The sequence below is a fragment of the Tyto alba genome, unplaced genomic scaffold (genome assembly GCF_018691265.1).
Source record: "Tyto alba isolate M040663 unplaced genomic scaffold, T.alba_DEE_v4.0 Super-Scaffold_7, whole genome shotgun sequence".
In the NCBI taxonomy this organism is placed as follows: domain Eukaryota; kingdom Metazoa; phylum Chordata; class Aves; order Strigiformes; family Tytonidae; genus Tyto; species Tyto alba.
The window spans coordinates 2,123,876-2,143,752 of NW_024881328.1; the positions used below are offsets into that span (position 1 = coordinate 2,123,876).

The 19,877-nt window shown below is 47.7% G+C and overlaps 1 protein-coding gene across 8 annotated transcripts in view; it reads right to left on the reverse strand.

Annotated features, from left to right (window-relative positions):
- FMNL2 (formin like 2) overlaps positions 1-19,877 on the reverse strand; it is a 144,151-nt gene that overhangs the window by 33,926 nt on the left and 90,348 nt on the right. For all 8 annotated transcript variants that reach the window (XM_042783776.1, XM_042783780.1, XM_042783779.1 and 5 more), the window contains exons 5-9: positions 18,408-18,491; positions 16,777-16,929; positions 7,274-7,382; positions 5,983-6,059; positions 3,655-3,748 (exon numbers count right to left, since the gene is read on the reverse strand). In XM_042783776.1, coding sequence (XP_042639710.1) covers positions 3,655-3,748; positions 5,983-6,059; positions 7,274-7,382; positions 16,777-16,929; positions 18,408-18,491 — 517 coding nt within the window. The remainder of the gene's footprint in view (positions 1-3,654; positions 3,749-5,982; positions 6,060-7,273; positions 7,383-16,776; positions 16,930-18,407; positions 18,492-19,877) is intronic.

The window sequence follows — 19,877 nt, forward strand, 5'->3', positions numbered from 1 at the left end:
CGAAAAGAGAAACACGGGATGGCATAAAAATCCACCAAGGAGCAGGGACAGGGTCTTTGCAGTTTAATTTGAACTTTCTTTCCCGTTTAGGCCAGGTCAAGACCTCCCGGGTGAGCTGAATTTAGGCTGGAAACTGGGGACGATTCCCCCAACGTCTGCACTGGCCTGGAAGGAACGACCAAGCCCAGAAGGTGTGTGTACATTTGAAGCATTTCCCTTTTGGAGAGCTGGAAGTTGCCGTTCTGTCAATGCCGAACAGCCCTCAAAATGTAGAGCAGGCTGCAGAAAGCAGGCCCATGCACCACGAGAGACTGACCTCAACCATCCCCTGCTTGCACTCAACGTGCAAACTCCTTCAGGGTTACAGAGAACACAGAGGAGGAATACAAAGACGGATGAGAAACTAATACTGATGTCTCCTTTAAAATTCTTGATCTATTCCGTACCATATGGATAAGGATTTCATCAGAACCGCTTTCTGCCTTTTGGCCAAATTAGAAAAAAAAAAAAAAAAAAAGTGTATTCAACAGCTTTGCCTCTCACTCGCCTGAATCAGGGGGCTGGTGTTTCCCACTACCAGCGCGATGGCGTGAAGGCTGGTTTCCTCAGCTTTAATGAAATTTGTATGAAATACCTTGCCTTTCCTTCCCTCCACCCCAGCTTACTCCTTCCCTCTCCTTCTCTCCATTCCCCGTCAGTAACAACGGGCCTGGGTTTTCTTTTCCTGCTGAGTTCTGCTTTATTCAACTCCATCAGTAACAACGGCTCTGGATTTTCTCTTCCTGCTGAGTTTTGCTTTGTTCAACTCCAGCTCCTCGTTTGTCGCGGAATTCTTGGCGGCTCTGAAACAGCCCCGTGTTCCTGCGTTCAGAATTGACCCGTTCAACACGACTGTGACCTTGTGCCGAGAAGCGAGCACCGGGTGACACCTCTAATGCACAGAGTCCCCCTCAAAGAGAAACCACCCGTGCCCGAGAACCAGCAATTTCAGGGGAACCAACTGGACAAGAATAATTTTCAAGAGGCGGCTTAACAAAACAAACCGTCCTCCAATTGAACATCCTGAGCCCGGCCAGAGAAAAAACTGGCCTGGTAAAATCAGTTTCAAATGAAAAGTCATTTTCAAAAAGAATTCTTGTCTAGATTCAGATCAACTGCGGTTTTCCAGCTCAGTCAGACCCTGAGAACCAAATTCTGTTCTCATTTACATCAGCGCAAAGCTCAAAGCCTAATGAAATATTTGATATTCGCCCTGATGTAAATAAGAGCAGAATTTGGTCCGAAATATCCTGTTTTCCCTACTGACTTTATTACAGGGTGAGTATTACGCAGGAGTTCAGGTTTCTTTTGAAGTTATTTTATGGCAAGGAGACAGAGTGGCAGAGATCTAGTTCGACGAGTCTAATCTGTCCTAAATATGCACACAGTGTCTGATGAAAGAACCACAGAGAAGCTGTGGCAGCCCTGCAACGCATAGTTACAGAAGCCACACAAATACTACTGAGCTTACAGCAATTTAAATTGGAAGTATACTGCTAGAAATTTAACCCTGGGTACTTTACATGTCAGCAACTCAGAGTTTTTTAATATACCAGCTGAATGAGTTATAAACATGAAAACTTGAAACCATGACTGAAAACTTGCCCGGGAGGAAGCTGGAAAACAACAGCACGAAGCAAGAAATAAGCAGCATAATTGGATAAAGGGAAGAACAGCTAAATGCAGAATTGAGGAAGGTAAAATCCCCTCCTTGCTCGCTCGCTTCACCTGCAACATCCAACAGTCCCACTACAGCAAATGACTTGATCAAACACAAACAGGAATGGAATAAATAATGGCAGACAAACTGAAAGTGTCACATAGGAATTTTTGAGTGTCAGCAGGAGAAAAGAGAGAAGATAGTGCACCTGGAAGAAAACGGAGGAGCAAAACCTCAACTAAAGGTGTCAAGGAAGGTAAAAAAGCAAATGGGACTTGGCACATCCTTCCCTGCGACCTGCAAAGGGCCTGTCTGATGAGCCTTACAGACCGCCTGGACCGGCGGTACTTCGGCTGTAGCCATTTGCCCAATTTACCCGTAATCCCTCACATCGTCCTCCCTAAGGAATTATTCCTCCTTTGGAACAGAGTAGTACTAAGGCAGAAGAATTTAAGCCTGGAAAAACAACGTGGAACTTTGCATCTTTACAGTGCTTTTCCTATTTAAAGCACTTCTCTCATATTACCCAATTGTTCTTCAGAACAATCTCATCTGCATTTGCTTCTGTGATTCCTTAATTTCACAAAAGTGCAAATAAAGACAAAGATACCAGCAGCTTGCCCAAGGCTACCGATGAATAAATGAAAAAGCCAAAGCACAATTTCCAGTTCTGTGCCTGCATCAAAGGGCTGCAGCCCTTCCCCCAGCTGGAAGCAGAACGGCCGATTTCCGTATCCTGACCCCCCCCCTCGGCTGGTGTAACCCAGGAGCAAGGCTTTCTCCACGGTCACACAAAAATTCCAAGTCGACTTCCACCTGAGAGCTGGGGAAGCCTCAGCAGCGGCCGTGCCATTCCCATTAGCTCTGTCCTCGGGCAGCTCCACCTCTACATACACAGCAGAGCTCATGTCTCGGGCAGGTCTGGTCCTGCACAGCTGAGGTTTCTACAACAGGCCCACGCTGGAGATTACTTCAAACCTTTTACCCTGGCTCTGTCTAACGACGAGCACCTCACAAATACAGTCATTTGTCTACGACATGCAAATATTTACACTGGATGTAAATCAGAGATTGGTATCTCTCCACCAGACATAATTCCCAGCGCACAAAAAGGGAGAAAAACAAAATTAATAACTTGGCTTGCTGATCACCTGCATTAACCCACTTACAGCAACAGCAGCATCAAGGAAAAACACGCTACATGTTTATACACAGTCCAGTTGGGACTCATCAAGTCTAATAATTTTTGAGCCGGGAAGTCTAGATTCATTTCTTCTTTCGTAATAAATTCACACATATATCCAATATTCAAAATAAACTAGAACAGCAGCTTTCGAGGACTTGATTCCCACACTAGGGCTTCTAAACCTTCCTACAATGTTCTCAAATCCTATTAACAACTGTATGCAAACATGTGATACGCCTGAACGCATACACCTATGAATTTTGCCCCACTTGAGCCTACTGGAATACCCGCATTAATTGCAGCAGTCACTGTTTCATCACAGACACTCGATTTAGTCATTTCTTCCCTAATAAAGTTTCTACTGATAGTAAAACCAGGAGTTTTGCGTTTCAAGGGCTTGTGTAAATGGCTCTCAAAATGAGAGATCTAACACACCGTTCCTGGTTGCTTTATCTAAGAACGTAAGTGTTCTGAGACAAGATCTGGAGCAAAGCTCTCACGATCTCCGTTAGTTTTCCACTGCGGGGACACGGCTTGACTGACCAAAAGGTAAAGGGAGCAATTCACAGCCTGGAGCCGTCTTGTTGGGCTTGTGGCTTTTAAACAAAAGCGTGCAAAACGACAGCATCAACATCCCTGCCTGATCCCTTGCAGCTCAAAGGGACCGACGGACTCTAGGAAATTTAGCTGAATGAGAAAGCTCTAGCCAACACCATGGGAGAGAGCTAACGACGCGCGCATCAAATACTAATAAAGCAGAGTAACATACCTCCTTAAAGTTATCAAATGCAGATAAAATGATTTCATGCCCTCCTCTGACGAGGCAAACAGCTGCTAAAAGTTCTAAGACAAGCGCCTTTGTCCTGTGAAGAAAAGAAACCGTGACAGTCAGTGACCACCATGTGATGAACCATCCTCTTTCAACCTGTTTGCAAAATGGGTGTGGAGACACCAGGAGGCCAAGTTTGTGTCCCGTGTCTTTGTATTTTCTTGAAACTAGTAAGGATGCATAATGCTGAGCATCATCTGATCCAGGGCACTGTGACTCTCCCAGGATCATGCAGTTTCCCCCCCATTTTAACGCTTCTCAAAACATGCAAAAATTTAAATCACGAATGACAGCTGGGGAAATTCAAGCAAACCAAAGGCAGCTGCCTAACTCCGGTCAAGGCAGACCACGTCAGCCTTCGAGGGCTTGGACTCCCGGAGAGTTCACCTGCACCAACCCGGAGAGGAGGCGGTTTTACACAAGCCAGGATCACCACACGTCAGCCATTAGCCAGCCGGCTTCACCACAACCCAGCCCATCTCCTCAGAGCCCAGTTTTTAATCTGTGTGCTTATAATTCAAATCTGTATTTTTCCGGATACAAATCTGAATTATTTCCTACGATAATCTGCATTATTCATAGCCACCAAAAAAAGTAAGACGTGGTTTGCTGAAGTAAGTATAGGATGCCTCAGCACGTCTTTTCCCCCTTGAATCAGAAATGTGGGCAACCGATTGACAGCAGTGCTAACACAGGCATATTAATGAGGGAAGACAACAGATTATCCAAAGAAAAGCATGCAGCAGACTCAGTGTAACTCTAATAAAAATATTCTCCAGTACTTTCTGACAGGGTTCACGTAAGGCAAAAGCACCAACCGGACTCTGTGGCCAGATGAGCTTTGAGCAGACAGTAAAATCATGCAGACACATATGAAATTAGTCTCATGCTAAAGCACTGACTCAAACCAGATGTTTCAGAAAAAGAAATACCTTTTGGCTTTCAAAGTGTCAAGGCTATCTTTGGAAACCAGATAAAATGTTCACCTTCCTAGGAAATTTTAAATGTATCATTTTCAATTCTTACTCATCCATTTCTTTTCCTGCCACAAGGAGAAAACCCAAGCTCTGGCAGAGAGGATCAAGGGGGGGGTTCCATCTCCCCCGGGAGGCCGGGCCACGAGCCGTGCGTGCGGGGCCATCCCTGTGAGTGGAGAGCCCGGGGGACGGGGGATGCTGGCCAGGGAGGGGACAGGGAGGGGATGGGGAGGGGATGGCTGCATCGGTGGCACCCGCCTGGGCACGGCCAGAGGAGACGGAGCCCCGGTGCCCAGCCCTGCTTTTTTTTTTTTCTTCAAAAAGCGGGATGCGGCTAAAACAAATCGGGTTGTGAACAGCACTAACAGGAAGGTTTGTCTTCAAATTACTTTAGCGACATCTGAAAGCACCTTTTTTTTTTTTTTTTTTGAATAACAGCAATGCAAATAATCCACTTCTTTCAAAAATGAAAACTTAGGCTCTCTCTCGATCACCTGATTTCCAGGCACAGGACACCAATACCGATAAAAACGATAAACTTCCTACATCCTTCCCATTTATCCTGTGGCCAGGCTTGCCGACTTAGGGCTAAATAAAGGAAGTACCTACTTCCATCAGGACAAGATTTCAAGCAGTGCACTGTAAGGCAAGCAGACAGCCTAAGCAAAGGCTCTATATACGCACACATAGTGCCGCTTACTTCTGTCTCATCCCTCAGTTTTACCTTTCCTTGCAAATATCAGTATGTCAGGTTTGGTTTTGTTAGACATGCAAGAGTTTTCTGCAGCTCCAGGCGTTGCTGGAAGAGGCTGCCAGGGTGACAAGTGTGCGTGGGGACAGGAGGGGACACAGCCCAGGGAAGGACACAGTCAGTGCCACTGCCCGCTTGCAAAATCCTTACTGTGGCCGAACAGCGACCCGACACCCAACAAGAAATAAACCCTCACTCAAAGAAATTCAAATCTAAGGACCCTTTAGGCAAGAAGATTTTCCTACTCTTCAGGAAAATCCCATGCTCAGCTGCTCGTTATCAGCAGGGACTTCTCTGCGCTGCAACAGAGCTGGAGTGCTTAAGCAGCAAATTTTCAGCTGAAGAGTCAGTAGCTCCTGAAACCAAAGGAGCTGGGTGGCAATTGCTCATCTCTTTGCACCATAATACAGGTTTAATCTGATTCAGAACGAAGTCTGATTTTTGCTACAGGTTTGTGCATAATCACCTCCCTGAAAACCCTTTTCCAAGTACTCTTTACTTACCTACTTCTTAAACTGCCTAAAAGCAAGGGCAGCCTACCTGGGATTCTTGTTGTTCAAACTTAGTGCAATTTCATTAACGGCATGTGGATGCGACATGACCATATTGAATCCATACTGAAAAAAGAAGGGGGAAATATCGTTTCAGGTTGGAGACTGAAATTCTTCTTTTCAAAATCCAACAGATTACATATCTCTGACCAGATCTGGCAGCAGCCTTTCGCAATGCTGTAAGCCAAACAAAACGCTGCCGAGTTTATCAAGCGAGCCAGAACATTTCCATCGACCACCGTGTCTAACAACTTCTCTGCCACTAACAGTGCTCAAAGTACTTGGTTGGGCCATGTCAGCCAACAAAAAGGGCTCCGAGAGCTGCTCCACCACCACTGCCAACCCCTCTGTTCATCCTTCCCTCCCTCCACCCCCTTTTTAATTCTGACAGACAAGCACATCATTTACTCTCTAAAGAGGAATTTGCAATTCAGCTGCCAAAATCTCTTCTTTTCCATGCTGCCACAGAGTGACTGCATCGTGCAGTTATTGCAACGAGTACTGCTGGCTTTGCTCTCCAAAAATGAAAAAAGAACTGCTTTGGAAAACTCTGTATTGGTTATTAGCTCAAAACTGTTGTTTGCATCCTTTCCAGCAGAGGTAAGGCACGCTGGAAATCCCAGGGAGCTGTATCCCCAAGGGCAGAGTTCACACACGCAGCCGGTTTAGATACACCTTGTATGACCAGACAACTTGTCATAAAGCTGTTCACCACAGCCTTCCTTTGAAGCATGTAACTTTTAGCTGCTACTGTTTTAGCAAAAAGTCCTGAGTCTCAGAAGCTACCTGCGCATGCCCTGTGATTGCAGGCATCCCACCAAAGAGAAAAGAAACTCGTGAAAGTAAGATCAGCTTTGGTCTAGTTTATTCTTCGATTTGCAGTTATTGCAGTTGCCTTGTGATAAACACGTAAGAAGAGTGAAAGCTTGGACTTCCCATCAGTGTGTAGCTCTCCTGAAAAACTCCCGTATTTCCTAAGCGTTGGTACTAAATTCTGAGACAAATTGTAACTTCAGCTGTGTAGCTGAGTGTCCGTTCAGTCAGTGCAACCTGAACCCCCCCACTGCAAACAAAAACTGGCCCGTACACACGTGCTCTTACCTACGTGTGTCCTCACATCTGTACCAAATCATCTGCGTGGGTACACGAGGACCACGTTACACGAGTTAGAATTTAAACCTTTCCATCGGTTTTACCTCAACGATTCACCACTAACCTTCTCCTCCCCGCTCCCAACAACAAAACAGGTATGTGATCCAAAAGAACAAAAAGGGAAATACCTGGTAATTCATTATGGCCCGTAAACACATGATGCAGACATGAACATCATCTTTTTTACTCACTAATCTGGAATTTTTTAATGTCCTTCGGCTTGGCAAGGTGTTATACCTGCAAAGGAAAACAGCTCTCGTCAGTCACAAGGCGGTTTTTAGGGGGTAAGCGTTAAGGAATGGGTGAAAACGCAGACATCTTTCAGTTCTGCAGAGACACACACGCAAATAAAGGGGAAGAAAGGTGCCAGGCTGTTTACCCTGGCAGCACCGGGAGCGCCAGCCGCAGGGCTCCTGGCCTGCCTGCTTGGTGGCCACCGTGGCCCAGCCCAGGGCCAGCCCAGCCCCTGTCAGCCTTTCCACCGATGCCACCAGCCCCAGCACAGCCCATCTCACACAGCACGCAGCGGGGAAGGAACGACTCACCCTCAAGAAGAGGCATTCTGGTTTGGTTTTTGGTTTTGTTTTTTTTTTTTTTTTTTTTCTTTTTCCACGCAATTTACTTTGCACGAGAAACGGCACGGACTTTTAATGGAACTGAACATTCGTAGGCATCAGCAAATGTATTAATGCCCGCTGCATGTCATTTAAGAATGGTGCCTCTCTTCTATTCTGCAGCTGAGCTTTCTGAAAGCCCTCCAAATTATTTGAGGAAAATGCAGCCCTTAGGAACTTTCCTCGGAAAAAAAGCCATTAACTGTTTTAATTGTAACCCCTAACTGGTAAATCAACATTGAATTCAATCAAATAAGTACATGGAATAAACACAAAGGGAAATCTTTAAATCTGTTATTTCTACGGCACAGTAAATGAAAGCCACATTTCAGCTCTTCCTGAGATACTGCTTATTTTCTTTAAGAAAAAACATGCTTCACAAGCTGAGCACAGGAAATTGGAGACAAGGAGACGGGCTGCCATACGAACTACATATATGTTCTTACGTATGTGAAATGGAATAACCAACGAGAAGATTCTCATTACGGTCTAGAAACTCTTTTGACAGTGATCCACGAACTGCTGCAAAACCACGACGGTGTCCGTGGTGCCGCCGCGCCGCCCCAGCGAGCCCCATCCAAACCGGGAGGGATCTGTGGGGCCCCCCCCGGCTGCGCCAGGGACCCGGAGATCCCCTGCAAAGCTGTGCGGGCTGCCCCCAGGGTGGTGTTTGGGGTTGGAAAACCACATTATTTATCCTCGTCCTCCAATTTACAGCGCAAAAAAACAGCCTGGGGAGGAGGTCCAGGCAGGTTCTCACTTGGCTGTAGCACCCAGGGGTTTGCTCCTGATTTACAGCTATGCAGGTGAGAGCAGAGACCAGAAGGGCATCTGCTCACCGGCTAGCAAAACCTCAAGGCAGGCCCAATAATCCTTTTGCTTTTCCAACTATCGCACTCGGGGCTGCAAAATGGAAGAAGAAGCCGACGGGAAGACAGAAAGAAAAAAACAACGTGATGGACGCGCAGTGATGTGCAAGCTCTGATATTTGTTATGCAAAGAGCAACTCCACCGGGGGAGGAAAGGGAAGTTCATCGATGAAGCTTGACTGCTGGAGTAAACACAACCTCCAGTAAAAAGGCGGCTTCTTCACACAACTGCAGCTGGCCTCACACTTGCCAGTGCCACCTCTGCAGCCTGGAGAACATACATGGGAAGGCTTTTCTCCTCCCTGATTTGGGAAAACAACTGCAGTGGGGAAAGCTTCTGGGTTACAGCATCCTTCGCTCTCACTCCAGTCCCTACCAGAGGTGAAGTGAATCGATACTGGTACCCAGCACAGGCTCGGAGCACGACTGGAAACGCACGGCGAGGCGGGGCCAGAAGGGGAGCTGGAACACGGGACGGCTTCCAGGGGACACGCAGCCCCAGGCTTCGCCACCTGAGAACGGTCCCAACGCCCCAAGAAAGCGTGAGTGGCACGGAGGGAGTCAGGAGGGAATGATCTGGAGTTATTTCTCGTAACACGGGAACGCTGTGCCGTCACGTATCGTTATCAGGTGACAGGACCAAAGCAAACCTGGTGATTTTTGAGGCGCTTCTCCACACGCTGCTCCCGAGAGCGGGAGCTCTTCACGGGCTCCAAAGGCACTTACACCAACTCACAGGGGGGAAAAAAAAAAAAAAAATCCATCGAGAACTATTCAAGGCAAGATGCAAACCTTAGATCAAGATGCTTAAATCTACAGACCGCTGGAAGCAGGAGAAACATCGCCGGGTACCTGCCTTGTTTGTACTAAGCAAGTGCTCTAAGTGTCTGCTCCTGGAGAACGTCCGAGCGGGTATCAGACATGGCTTTGGTGTGATCACACTTCACTCTTCTCCTCTTTCTTCCCCGCTGAATATTTTGAGTGCATTTGGGGGGCTGCCCTGTTTACTGCTGATGCTACTGCGCAGTTACTTGCCTAATCCGTGCTACTCATTTTGTTTAAAAAAGAGGTGTGGCTTTTAAAATCAGTGGTTAACGTAATTATTATTATGAATAACCGTGGTAAAGATGAATAATACATACACAAACAAGCACTAACAGTCTTGTTTTATTCTGACTCACTAGCTCTCTCCCTCATACAAAGACCACACTTGGAAACTCTCTCGCTCGAAATGTCCAAGCCCAAGCGAGGGAGGGGGCGCCCGCCGGGCTCCCGCCGCGCAGCACCCTCGCTGAGTGACCCTCGTCCCCACGGACGGGCCGACTGCCCACACACAGACCCAGCACCTGGGGACTCATTCGCCTTCCAAACCTCCCTTCCGGAGACAAAAGAGGAGCAGGGCAGCCTTTAACTGGGGGCCCCCAATGAAGTCTGAACGGGGAGGTGTGGAAGCGCGGCCAGTGCTGGCTGGAGGATGTGTAACCATACCACGCTAGCGTACTTCCATACGTTCATTTCACTAAATAGGAAAAACCCTGCTGTAAGAAGATGTAGAAGTCATTTCTAGTCACGCAGAGATCATGCCTGCAAAGATTTCTCTCGGTTTTAAACTACTTAAGGCTGCATATATTATTTTCCTTTAAATTTTAAATAAGCGGAGTAATGAGATCTTTATCATGCCACTGATAGAAGGAAAAAAATCTCCCTCGGTGCCTGGTGTATCAACTCGTTTAAATTTCAGAATGCCTTTAAACATCTGACAGCTGTAACAAAGGGGAGCGAGTCTCCTTAAACCAATAAAAGATGACCACGAAGCCAGAATTCGGCATTTCTAGCTGCTCGGAGGGCGAGGAGGAGGAGAATCGGGGAGCAAGGATACTCTGCAACGCAGCAGGACGCTGGGTCCCGTCTCCCTGGGGAGTGAGCTCAGGGTCCAGCCTCCCGCACGGAGAGATGCTCCCCCCCACGCCGCTCACCACCCGCCCAGCCTCCCCCACCAAAGCTGCAAGAGCAACGCAGGCACCAGAAGGGAAGTTTGAGGTGAAGACGATACCCCCCCCTCTCCTGAAGAGGTGGAAGAGACACCCCAAGAAACCCAGCGAGGGCTGCAGATGCCCCACAACCCACAGTGACCCCCCCCGCCGGCTCCACAGCAGCCCCCCTGCCTCCCCCCCTGCCTCCCTCCCGAGGTGTGGGGTGTTCCTCAGGCAGCAGTGAGACCCAGAGCCCACACCCTCCGGCTCGCGGAGCTTCCACCCCGTGTGAGTTTATGATGAGGCTGAGAAACGGGTACAGAATATGCAATCGAGAGCTGCAGTGCAGAGGAAATATCTCCAGCACAGATGGGATTCTGCCCTAGATTTAGATCGCTTCCCTTCAACAGATGCAAATTTCTTCACACAGACGTGAATGCCAAGAATTAATGAGGATTTTTTTTTTTTTTTTTTGTACAGAAACTCTTTTACGACGACTCTGCACACTGGAATTAGGCTCAAGACGCTGTCTCTGTATTAGTGGCAATTCCAACGACTCCTGATGTTTCCTTCCTAAAGGCAGGGCAGTAGCTCTAACACCTCCTTTTACGCAACATGAGCCAAGCCAGGGTGGATGATCTTCTTTTGCTTTTATTTCATTTCTTGTTACTAAACATCAGGCTGATCCGAGCATCTGGATGAATCGTTGGTTTTGATTTCCTGTCTGCTGCAGGTCAAAGATTATGTCACCAAGAGTATATTTATCCTGCTAATTAAATTCAGATGGTTCCTCTTTTATTTCCTCTGCCCCTCCTTTAAAGAAGAACTATAAAACCTTACTTCTGAACAAAAAAAAAAAAAAAAAAAAAAGGCAGAAACAGAAAACCTGACCACGTGCAAGCTCCTGCAGCGTGTAACGCTTTCCTCCTGCCAGCCGCCCGCGGTGGGTACGGGATGTCACCCGTGGGGAGGGAGCTGCTCCACAGCTCCCTGCCTTTGCTGCTGGAGGTGGGGGAAGCACGCAGGACGTGGCGTTTCCACAGCCGGGACGCTGCACCCGCGTGGGAAAACCAACAGCCGTTAAAACCGAGGCTAAACCTGTGCTGAAAATACACGGGGTGGTTTCAGGTTCTTTTTTCTCGCCCGGATCTAACAGAAGTACATTTCTGTTCTGGCATAACTCATTGATCGTTTTGATTTAATTTAACAGTTTTGTTAATTTGGTGCTTGCAAAGGCCCTGCCATGATGCCTCTGGAGACCAGGCTGCGCTTTTACCCACCAGCCTCCCACAGAAAGTTGAACAGGACCATTCAGCCCAAGCAGCCCCAAACCCCCTAATTTTGCTAAACTGCTCCCTCCTCCACATCCGCATTACGCTGTCAACGAGATCAGCCAGAACTGCTGAAAACGTCCGGAGTGACCCGGACTCATCCAGCACCTTGTACAACTAAGACCTAGAAAACAGAACACGCCAGGGCATCTTCTGGTGCAAAACAGCTCACGCTGACACTGAAGACCCGCAGAGGGATAATAAAAACACCTACGCAACAATTTGGGATACTCAAGGGAAATAAAAACCCTCTGCACCACGGAAAGTGAGCGTAAATCTCCATGCAAACTCCTGCCATCTCCACCGACTGCAGTGGGAGGACTTTGATGCGTAAAACGAGGACACATGCCCAGTCCAGTGGCATAGACTTCTAAGGCACCACGTTAATCACGAATACAAATTCCAGCTGGTTTCTCCAACCATTTTTATCTTATTATCTGCTAGAGAACACCAGGCCCTCGTTTGTCTACACTGGCTGCCTCAGAGTAGGAGCAGGGAGAGGAGGGCACAGCCCAGGGTGGACCTCACCGCCCCGCCGGCAGCTTGCCCAACGCTGCGTGGGCTGGGAGTGCTGGTTCTCCTCGGGGTTTGGTGGGTTTTGGCTTGCATCTCTGCCGTTTTGGTGGTGGTGGTTTGGAGGCAGTGGTGGTTGTATTATGACTGTCCTTCTGGCAGCAGAAAGGGGCTTTGGAAGAGGTAGGTCTTGGCGCTTCTTCCTAACTTGGGATTTCTGGGATCTCTTAGGGCAAGCTACAAGCTGGGTCTGCTGGACGTGGAGACCCTGAATTTGCACCTTTCTCAGGGGACGTGGCCCAGGGAGGGAAAGGCCACAAGCCTGTGCTCAGCGGTGGCCTCGTGAGCATTAAAACCAGTGAGGTGCAATCAGCTCCCCCACCCGTGTAAGGGAAGGCAGAGCCGGCAGCTGTGCTGCCTGAAATTGTCTCCTTTCTGCCGCTTCAAACAGGGGCAACAAAGCTGTTTCGTGCCACAAATGTCAAGCAAATAAATGACTTTGAGCCTGCTGGTTTAGCCTTCATCTAACAGAATCTGGGAAAATCATTAACCTGTGAAGCTGAGGAGGTATGCGCTGCTTTAAAAAGGTGAGAAAAGAAATCAAAACAGCTGGGTTTGGTCTCCCTCCCTCCTCCCGCCAGAGACGTGAACGCACCCGCAGAGGGTGCTCAGCTCATCCCGCCCACCTCCCAGCAAGGCAGCGTGCCTGCCTCCCCCCCCGACGGGCACTGCAGGGGATTCTCCCCCACTTCGACCAGCACAAACACCCCACAGCACCACCGAGCAGGCCAGGAGGAAACGAGGGCCCGCTGCCAGAGCCACCGCCGCCCGGCGAGGGCTGCGGAGATCGTGGTCTGCAGGCAGGGAGACCAGGAGAAGCACAAAACCGCGCTCTGTTGGATTTGTGTCTGACAAAAACGATGGTGACAAAGTCAGTTGGTCCCTGATCAGCGAAGGTGTTGATGGCAAAGTCCAACTTAAAATCATCGCAGCATGCAAAGCAGTGTCAAATTTGAGTCCAGTTCACGAATGCAGTCAAAGCCCGTTTATGGATTAAGATATTTTTGCCTGGATCGCTCTCTCATTATGGACTCCGCAGATTCTGAAGAAATGAAGTTTCTCGGTTCAATCCACATAGAAAATGAAGTATTTGACTCGGAAGAAAGGGAATTTCTAATGGGCTGGGACATTACGAAGTCTGCATTAATATTTATCTGACAGGAGAGTATGACTCTCATGTGAAAGTAATGCTCTTTCTCCCCCGAAAAAAAAAGCAGCAATAAAATCCCCAAAGGTTCATCCTCGTTTTTATCCTTCTGCCCTCGTTTTGGTGCCTGCTTCCCAAATCCCCGTGCCTCCTCTTAAAAAAAAAAAAAAAAAAAAGCCCTCAGTTGCCAGGGAAACCCAGTAAGCAGGGAGTTGGCAGGGTTTAGCACTACTAAAAAGAGCTACGGGAAGCCAGTTAAAGTGACAATTAGAAATGGATAGCCCCAGCCACGCAAGCCAAGAGCCAGAAAGCCTCCGTGCCCACGCATCGCCTGCGAGGGGTAAGAACCCCGCCAGTCCCCCCGAGCCTCGCTTTCTGCTTATCTCCTGCTCCTGTTGCTACAATTAAATGTGTACAGCACACACCAGCCGGGACCGGAGAGAGGGCTGAGGGCTACGGCAGGTTTACTGAGGACAGGCTGGGGAGCTGGTGCCACGACACGGCCTTACAGGCACCAAAAACGAGAAAACACAATGTTAAAGCAGGCACGAAACACTGTCTCCCCCAGTCTTTTTGCCGTTTTAATAAAAAGGAATCCACCAGGCCAAGCGTGTTCTCATTTTTCATACCGCTATGGCATCGCGGGGATGAGTCCAACTCCTGAATTTTAAATTACCCTGTTAAGATTGTCAACCTTCTCCTTTTTCATGCAAGAGGAAGGACCGCGTCTCCCTTTCCCTCCGTTTGAATGGGTTTTGTAATGAAGACAGACGAGGAGCTTCCACACCCAAGAGCCTGTGGCCCTGGGTCTCGGCATGTCCCAGACGCGGCATCTACCCAGCGCCGGGGCAGGATCCTCCTGGTTTGGACCAGAAATGCCATCCTGCACACCCTCCGTGTCTGATGACCACCTAAGCTTGTCCTCGGGAGAAGAATCTGTTTCATCCAGCCAATATTTACGAATTATACCAAAAAAACCCCTTCTCACAAACTTCTCGCCTACTTTTAGCTTTTACTTTTTTTAATACACATATTCCCCAGCTATTGAAAAAGTACACATTTTAGAACACAGACATTTTTTTTTGGAAACGTAAACCAAAGATGTTAATTCCACGTAAATGTTGGATGGTTTCTGCCCAAGCCGCCCCGGTACAGAGATGGCTCTGCAGGCAGGAGGGGGCACCCGGCTGAAAACCACTGCATTAGGTTACATTTCTGTGCCAGTTTTGGACGTGAGCGAAATTTCTGTTCGCAGTAAAGATGAAATAGCATGGACAATGAGTAAGGGCTCTGTGTCATCGGCCTGAAACTAAGAATACTATTTGCAATATGATAAAGCAAACCGGTGTCATGTTTCAAAGTAAAACGCGTTTTGCTTGCTTTCAGAAAACCCCGCGCTACGGAAGCCAACTACGCTCTGAAGTTATAACGCGATAACCACACCTTCAGGAGACTGGAAACTGCCCCTGAGGCTCAGGTGGCCGCTTCCCCGAGACGTGTGGCTACCAGATTATGGGCCCCGGGGAGCGGTGCTAGCCACGCGGCTCCCATGCCCGGCGCAGCCCGGCCTGCTGCTAACCCTGCACCTGGGGACTTACGAGATTTTCCGGCTCGAAGCCTCATCGGGAGAGCGCAAAGTGAAGCTGCTCTGGAGGCCGGTGGCTGCAAAGCAGCTCTGACAGCGTTTGAACTGAAGTTGCTCAGGCAGAGGAACCGATCTGACGGTGCGTGGAAGGTGAATGAGAGCAGAGGGAGGAGGGATGCGAGAGAGAGAATTGGAGCGGCGCGTTCGACGGAGGGAGGGGAATGAGGGGCGCGGGGAAGGAGACGTTGAAATGGAAAATAAAGGTGGTAAGGAATAAAGGGGGATGTGAAAAAGGAAAAAAGGATGGAAGGAAACGAAGAGAAAAAAAAATGTAAGACATGCAATCTATAGCTGACGCATGCATTTCTAGTGTAACTAATCACAAGCGTGCCTCCCAAAGACGGAGAGCAGAATCAAACACCCTCCTGCAAGCACGAGACTCTACCGTTTCTCTGCCATCGTAATTAAAGATCAAAGAAAACCAAAACCACAAAGAACACCTTTGCAATGTTTTAAAAAAAAACAAAGTAATCAACCGTTCAAGCGATTTTGCTGGACCCCACAGCCTGTATCTCTTTAGCAGAACTGTGTGTCTCCTCCTCTCCACCGCCTGATGTCTGCAAATTACATCTTCCAGGTATCACATCAGGCTGCAGGTGGAAGGGCCAACTTCACCAGTGACTGACAAACCAAACCACAAGCTCTGCTGGAAGATGTAGGAAAAAGCTGCAAGTCCTCACTGGCTCCATCTTTTCTGGACCCTTCTGTGCTCACAGTACTATGGAACAGAACTCCATAAAAGCCAAAGAAAAGTCAAAAAGCATTCAGCACTGAGCTGTGCCCCTAGGTTACAGTACTGCTCGTCTGAAGGTGGTGTTCAGGATCTTTTGTAATAGTGAGGCATCGAAGGAATGTAACAGTTGACTGCCATTCAGTCCTGGGAAGTGATCCTGTCTTTTCCACAAACTAATAAAAAACAAAAAAACCCAGTATTTGGAAAGAGAGACTTCACAGTAAAGCCCGAGGTGGTGCCAGAATTAACAGCAGGTTTGAAGGATGGAAGCAGCCTTTCAAAAAAAAAAATAAAAAATAAAAACCTCTTGTTCATAGCAGCACGGCAGGAATGTGCTGCTAGAAGAGACCTTTTTGGACGAGACACCAGGTCGGAGCCCCAGCCTGGCTGGGTCCATGGAAATCTTGAGATATATTTTGGAGAAGAGGAATTGCTTCCTCTGTACAAGCCACATTGTACCTGATGGAAACGTATCGTGCATCCTTAGCTCATTCTGCCATTGGAAAGGGAGGCAGAGTTATTCTTGTCTCTTCCTCAATCGCTGTGTAACGCTGCCCCGTGTTACTAGCTTAGCACTTCTTTCCACCTCTAAACCGCCAGTACAATGACCTGTTTCCTATCTATGTCAAGCCTATACCGTGAAAAGAGGGAAGATGAAAAATATTCTAGTTGCAAAACCATTCTGACTCTTCTCAGCTGAGCACTCACCGGGTGCAGGTCACCCTCTGCCTGATTAAACGCCTTACCGTAAAGTCGAGTGTCTGCCCGAGCGGGAAATGCTGTTGCCAACTGGTGAGGGTAAATTACTGCCTCTGTGCAGGTCCTCAATAGATCGGCTCCAAGGCTTGGACTTGTCCATTGAGTTTTCCACGTTGTTCTCCAAACTTTCAAAGTCAAACCTGAAAGGAAATAGAAATCCCAACGCCGAGTTAGACGGAAAGGATGCACAGGGCATTCTCCTTCCTGTCCACCGTCTGCAGATTTTAGCAGGTCCCGAAAGATTGCCAAAAGAAAGGAGGGAAGAAATGCAGGCTAGCCTCCCTTCGGCTGCAATTCAGGGCGAGCTTCAAACGCCCAGGGCAGCAAACTGGGACCTGGACAAAGGGAGCAGCTGACCACACAATTTCAAAAAGGAGCCGACAGCTACGTACTATTCTATTTCAACGTCAAATAAATAGAGCATTGGCTGCCTTGCTGATGAATAGCCCTGCCTTGAAGCAGAGAGTGGGAATGCTTAAAGCTGTCTCCATTTTACTTCAATACATCAATACATTGTGCAAATACTAATTCGGTTTCCTCCATCAATATGCGATTGAGCCTTTACACCGCTTTGTTGGCCCTCACAAATCTCTCAGCATATGTAACATATTACCATAATCGTTATAGATTTTCTTTGATTTCTGACTCACTGCCCATCGTACTGCTATTTCAAGCAAAAATTGCTTGTTCCTCTTACAGCTTTTGAGGTTATTACTCATGTCTACCACGTTAGAGAGGGGAAAAACCCAGCAAGCTAACTTGCGTACATTTGTATAATTTTAGGAAGAACGTCTTTCAAACACTTCTTTTTGCTGTGCACAGTTTTTTCCAGTGTTAGCAACATCTCAAAACATATAATTTTCCTTCATTAATCTTACTGCAACCCCACCAACAACCTCTTTTCTGTGCAATGAGACATATACATCTGATGGCATCTTTTCTAAAAATAAAATATCAACTCTGCTCAGCTTGAGTTCCTAACTACAGCAGTATCTTCAACCTACCGCTTCTTTTCATACACAGAAATCTACTGCTAAAATATCCTGAACGAAAGCCCATGGATATACAAAAACAGATCTGCAGCTGAACATCTATTTCGAATTGTGTGATATAATGGTTTGAGAAAGCTGATTTTTTTTTTTCCCAATTTCTTTTAATAGAGTACGTGTAATGATTTATTACCCAAATGACTGAATCTTACTCCCAACTAACCAGGTGTCAGAATTGAAAAAGCTTGTCTTACAGCCTCCCCAACTTGCAAAATCACCTTGAAGTTCCTAGGGTTGCCTTGCAGCGCATCCACTGCAGAGGATGCCGACAGCTCTGCTCGCCCCGAGCCGTGTGAGAAGCGGTTCGTGCATGGAGGTCAGCGCAGACTTAGAGATAAATAATCTCAAGGATTAAATTTAAACTTTTTTGTCGCTGCAAAATGTTATGAGGCAATAGTTTTGGACTGACATTACCATCTTCTCTGCTCTAAGGTACGTACAGAGCATCACACCAAGCTACTAGCAGGAAAGCTGAGCATCTGCTCTGGTATTTCTACCCTGCTCTGTAGAGATGGCAGGATTCTTGTTTTGCCTTGCAGCCCAGAGAGTACCAGGCATGTCTTACTTACGTGACTGCATACTGTGCAAACGACAAGTACTCCACCAGAACATCCAGGCCTTTGTTTTCTTCATTCAGGAACTCCCTGACCCATCTGTTAGAAAAATCATTAGACATCAGGGTGTTTGTGCAGTTACTGGAATTCTTGTCAGGCAAGCTAGAGACAGATCCACGGCAGGAAAGGCAGCACTGCTGAGCAAAACTTTGCCTTCTCACTCAGGAAGAGAGGACTTTTTAAAAATGCCCTTTATTATTTAGAGGACTTTAAAACAGTCCTTTGGAGGACTTTACAAATGTACTGAAACGAGCTTTTTTTGCAGCACTTTGATGGGAAAAACATTCCACTAAGGAAAAAAAAGCGTATAAACCCTCTGTGCACACTATATTGTTCAGAAACTAGATGTTCACTCTTCTAAGTACTGAGCTCCGGAGTCAGTAACTGCTTTTCCCACCACAACGGTGTAACTGCAAGAGGGCCAGGGGTGCCCGGGGAGCTTCACCCCAAAGCCAGGCTCTTCTCTGGCTGCACAAACCACCGAGCAGAGGTTACAGCTGCCTTCTAACACGTGGGTCGCAGGGACAGGGTTTATTTTTTGTCACATCCTGATCTCTAGCAGTCCCTAAAAGCTTCTTGCACATCAGCAAGAGAATAATTTGACATCCTGGATGTGTATTTAATAGCAATTTCGCCTTCTCTTTTTGAAAGGTGTTAACCTGTCGCTGTGAGTTTTGAGAGTTATACAAAATAATCTGCAATTCAGAATAATCTATTATTTTTCCAAAACGTTCAAAAACTGGACAAGGTCAAGGATGTTTTGAAAATCCCTCCATCTGGGGGTGAAGTCAGGTGAGCAAGGAGCCTCAGCACAGCCCCATTAGCTCTCCCCTGAACCCCAGCCAGGGCAGCCAAAACCCCACTGGGAGTGGGTTAGGTGCCACTGGAATGAGTGGGGAGCCCAGGAGGGAACTGGGCTCCGGGCTCGCTCTGCCTCCGGGGCCTCACAGCTCTCAGCAGAGTGGGAATGCATTAGCTCTGAGTTATTCTGCTCTTCAGGCTTTAAATCTTTCCCTGTTTACCTGCTAAAAGAAACAACCTGGCATTTTTATAAAATGTATTTTGACACACATATTTCAGAGCCAAGCGAACCAAATAAATAAGCACCGGTCTTGTCAGCTTCTTGTATTTATCCAGTGCACCATCACGGTTCCTTCTACGTGACGCCGTCACAAATCTGCAGAGTGTCACACTTCAGATGCCCTAAGTCTCTGGTGGGGAATCCTTTGTGTTGGAAAACGAGGGAAAACATAGCAGGAGCCAGAGCAGGGCTGCGGGAGAAGTTTGTTGGGAATATTTGCGAGGGTGCAGCTTGCGGGAGGGTCCCCCGCTGCCACGCACGCCACGCTGGGGAGCTGCCTCCCAGAGAGAGAACAGCTATTCCTCCCACCCTCATTTCCACCAAGTAAGAGCAGCATTCTGTAA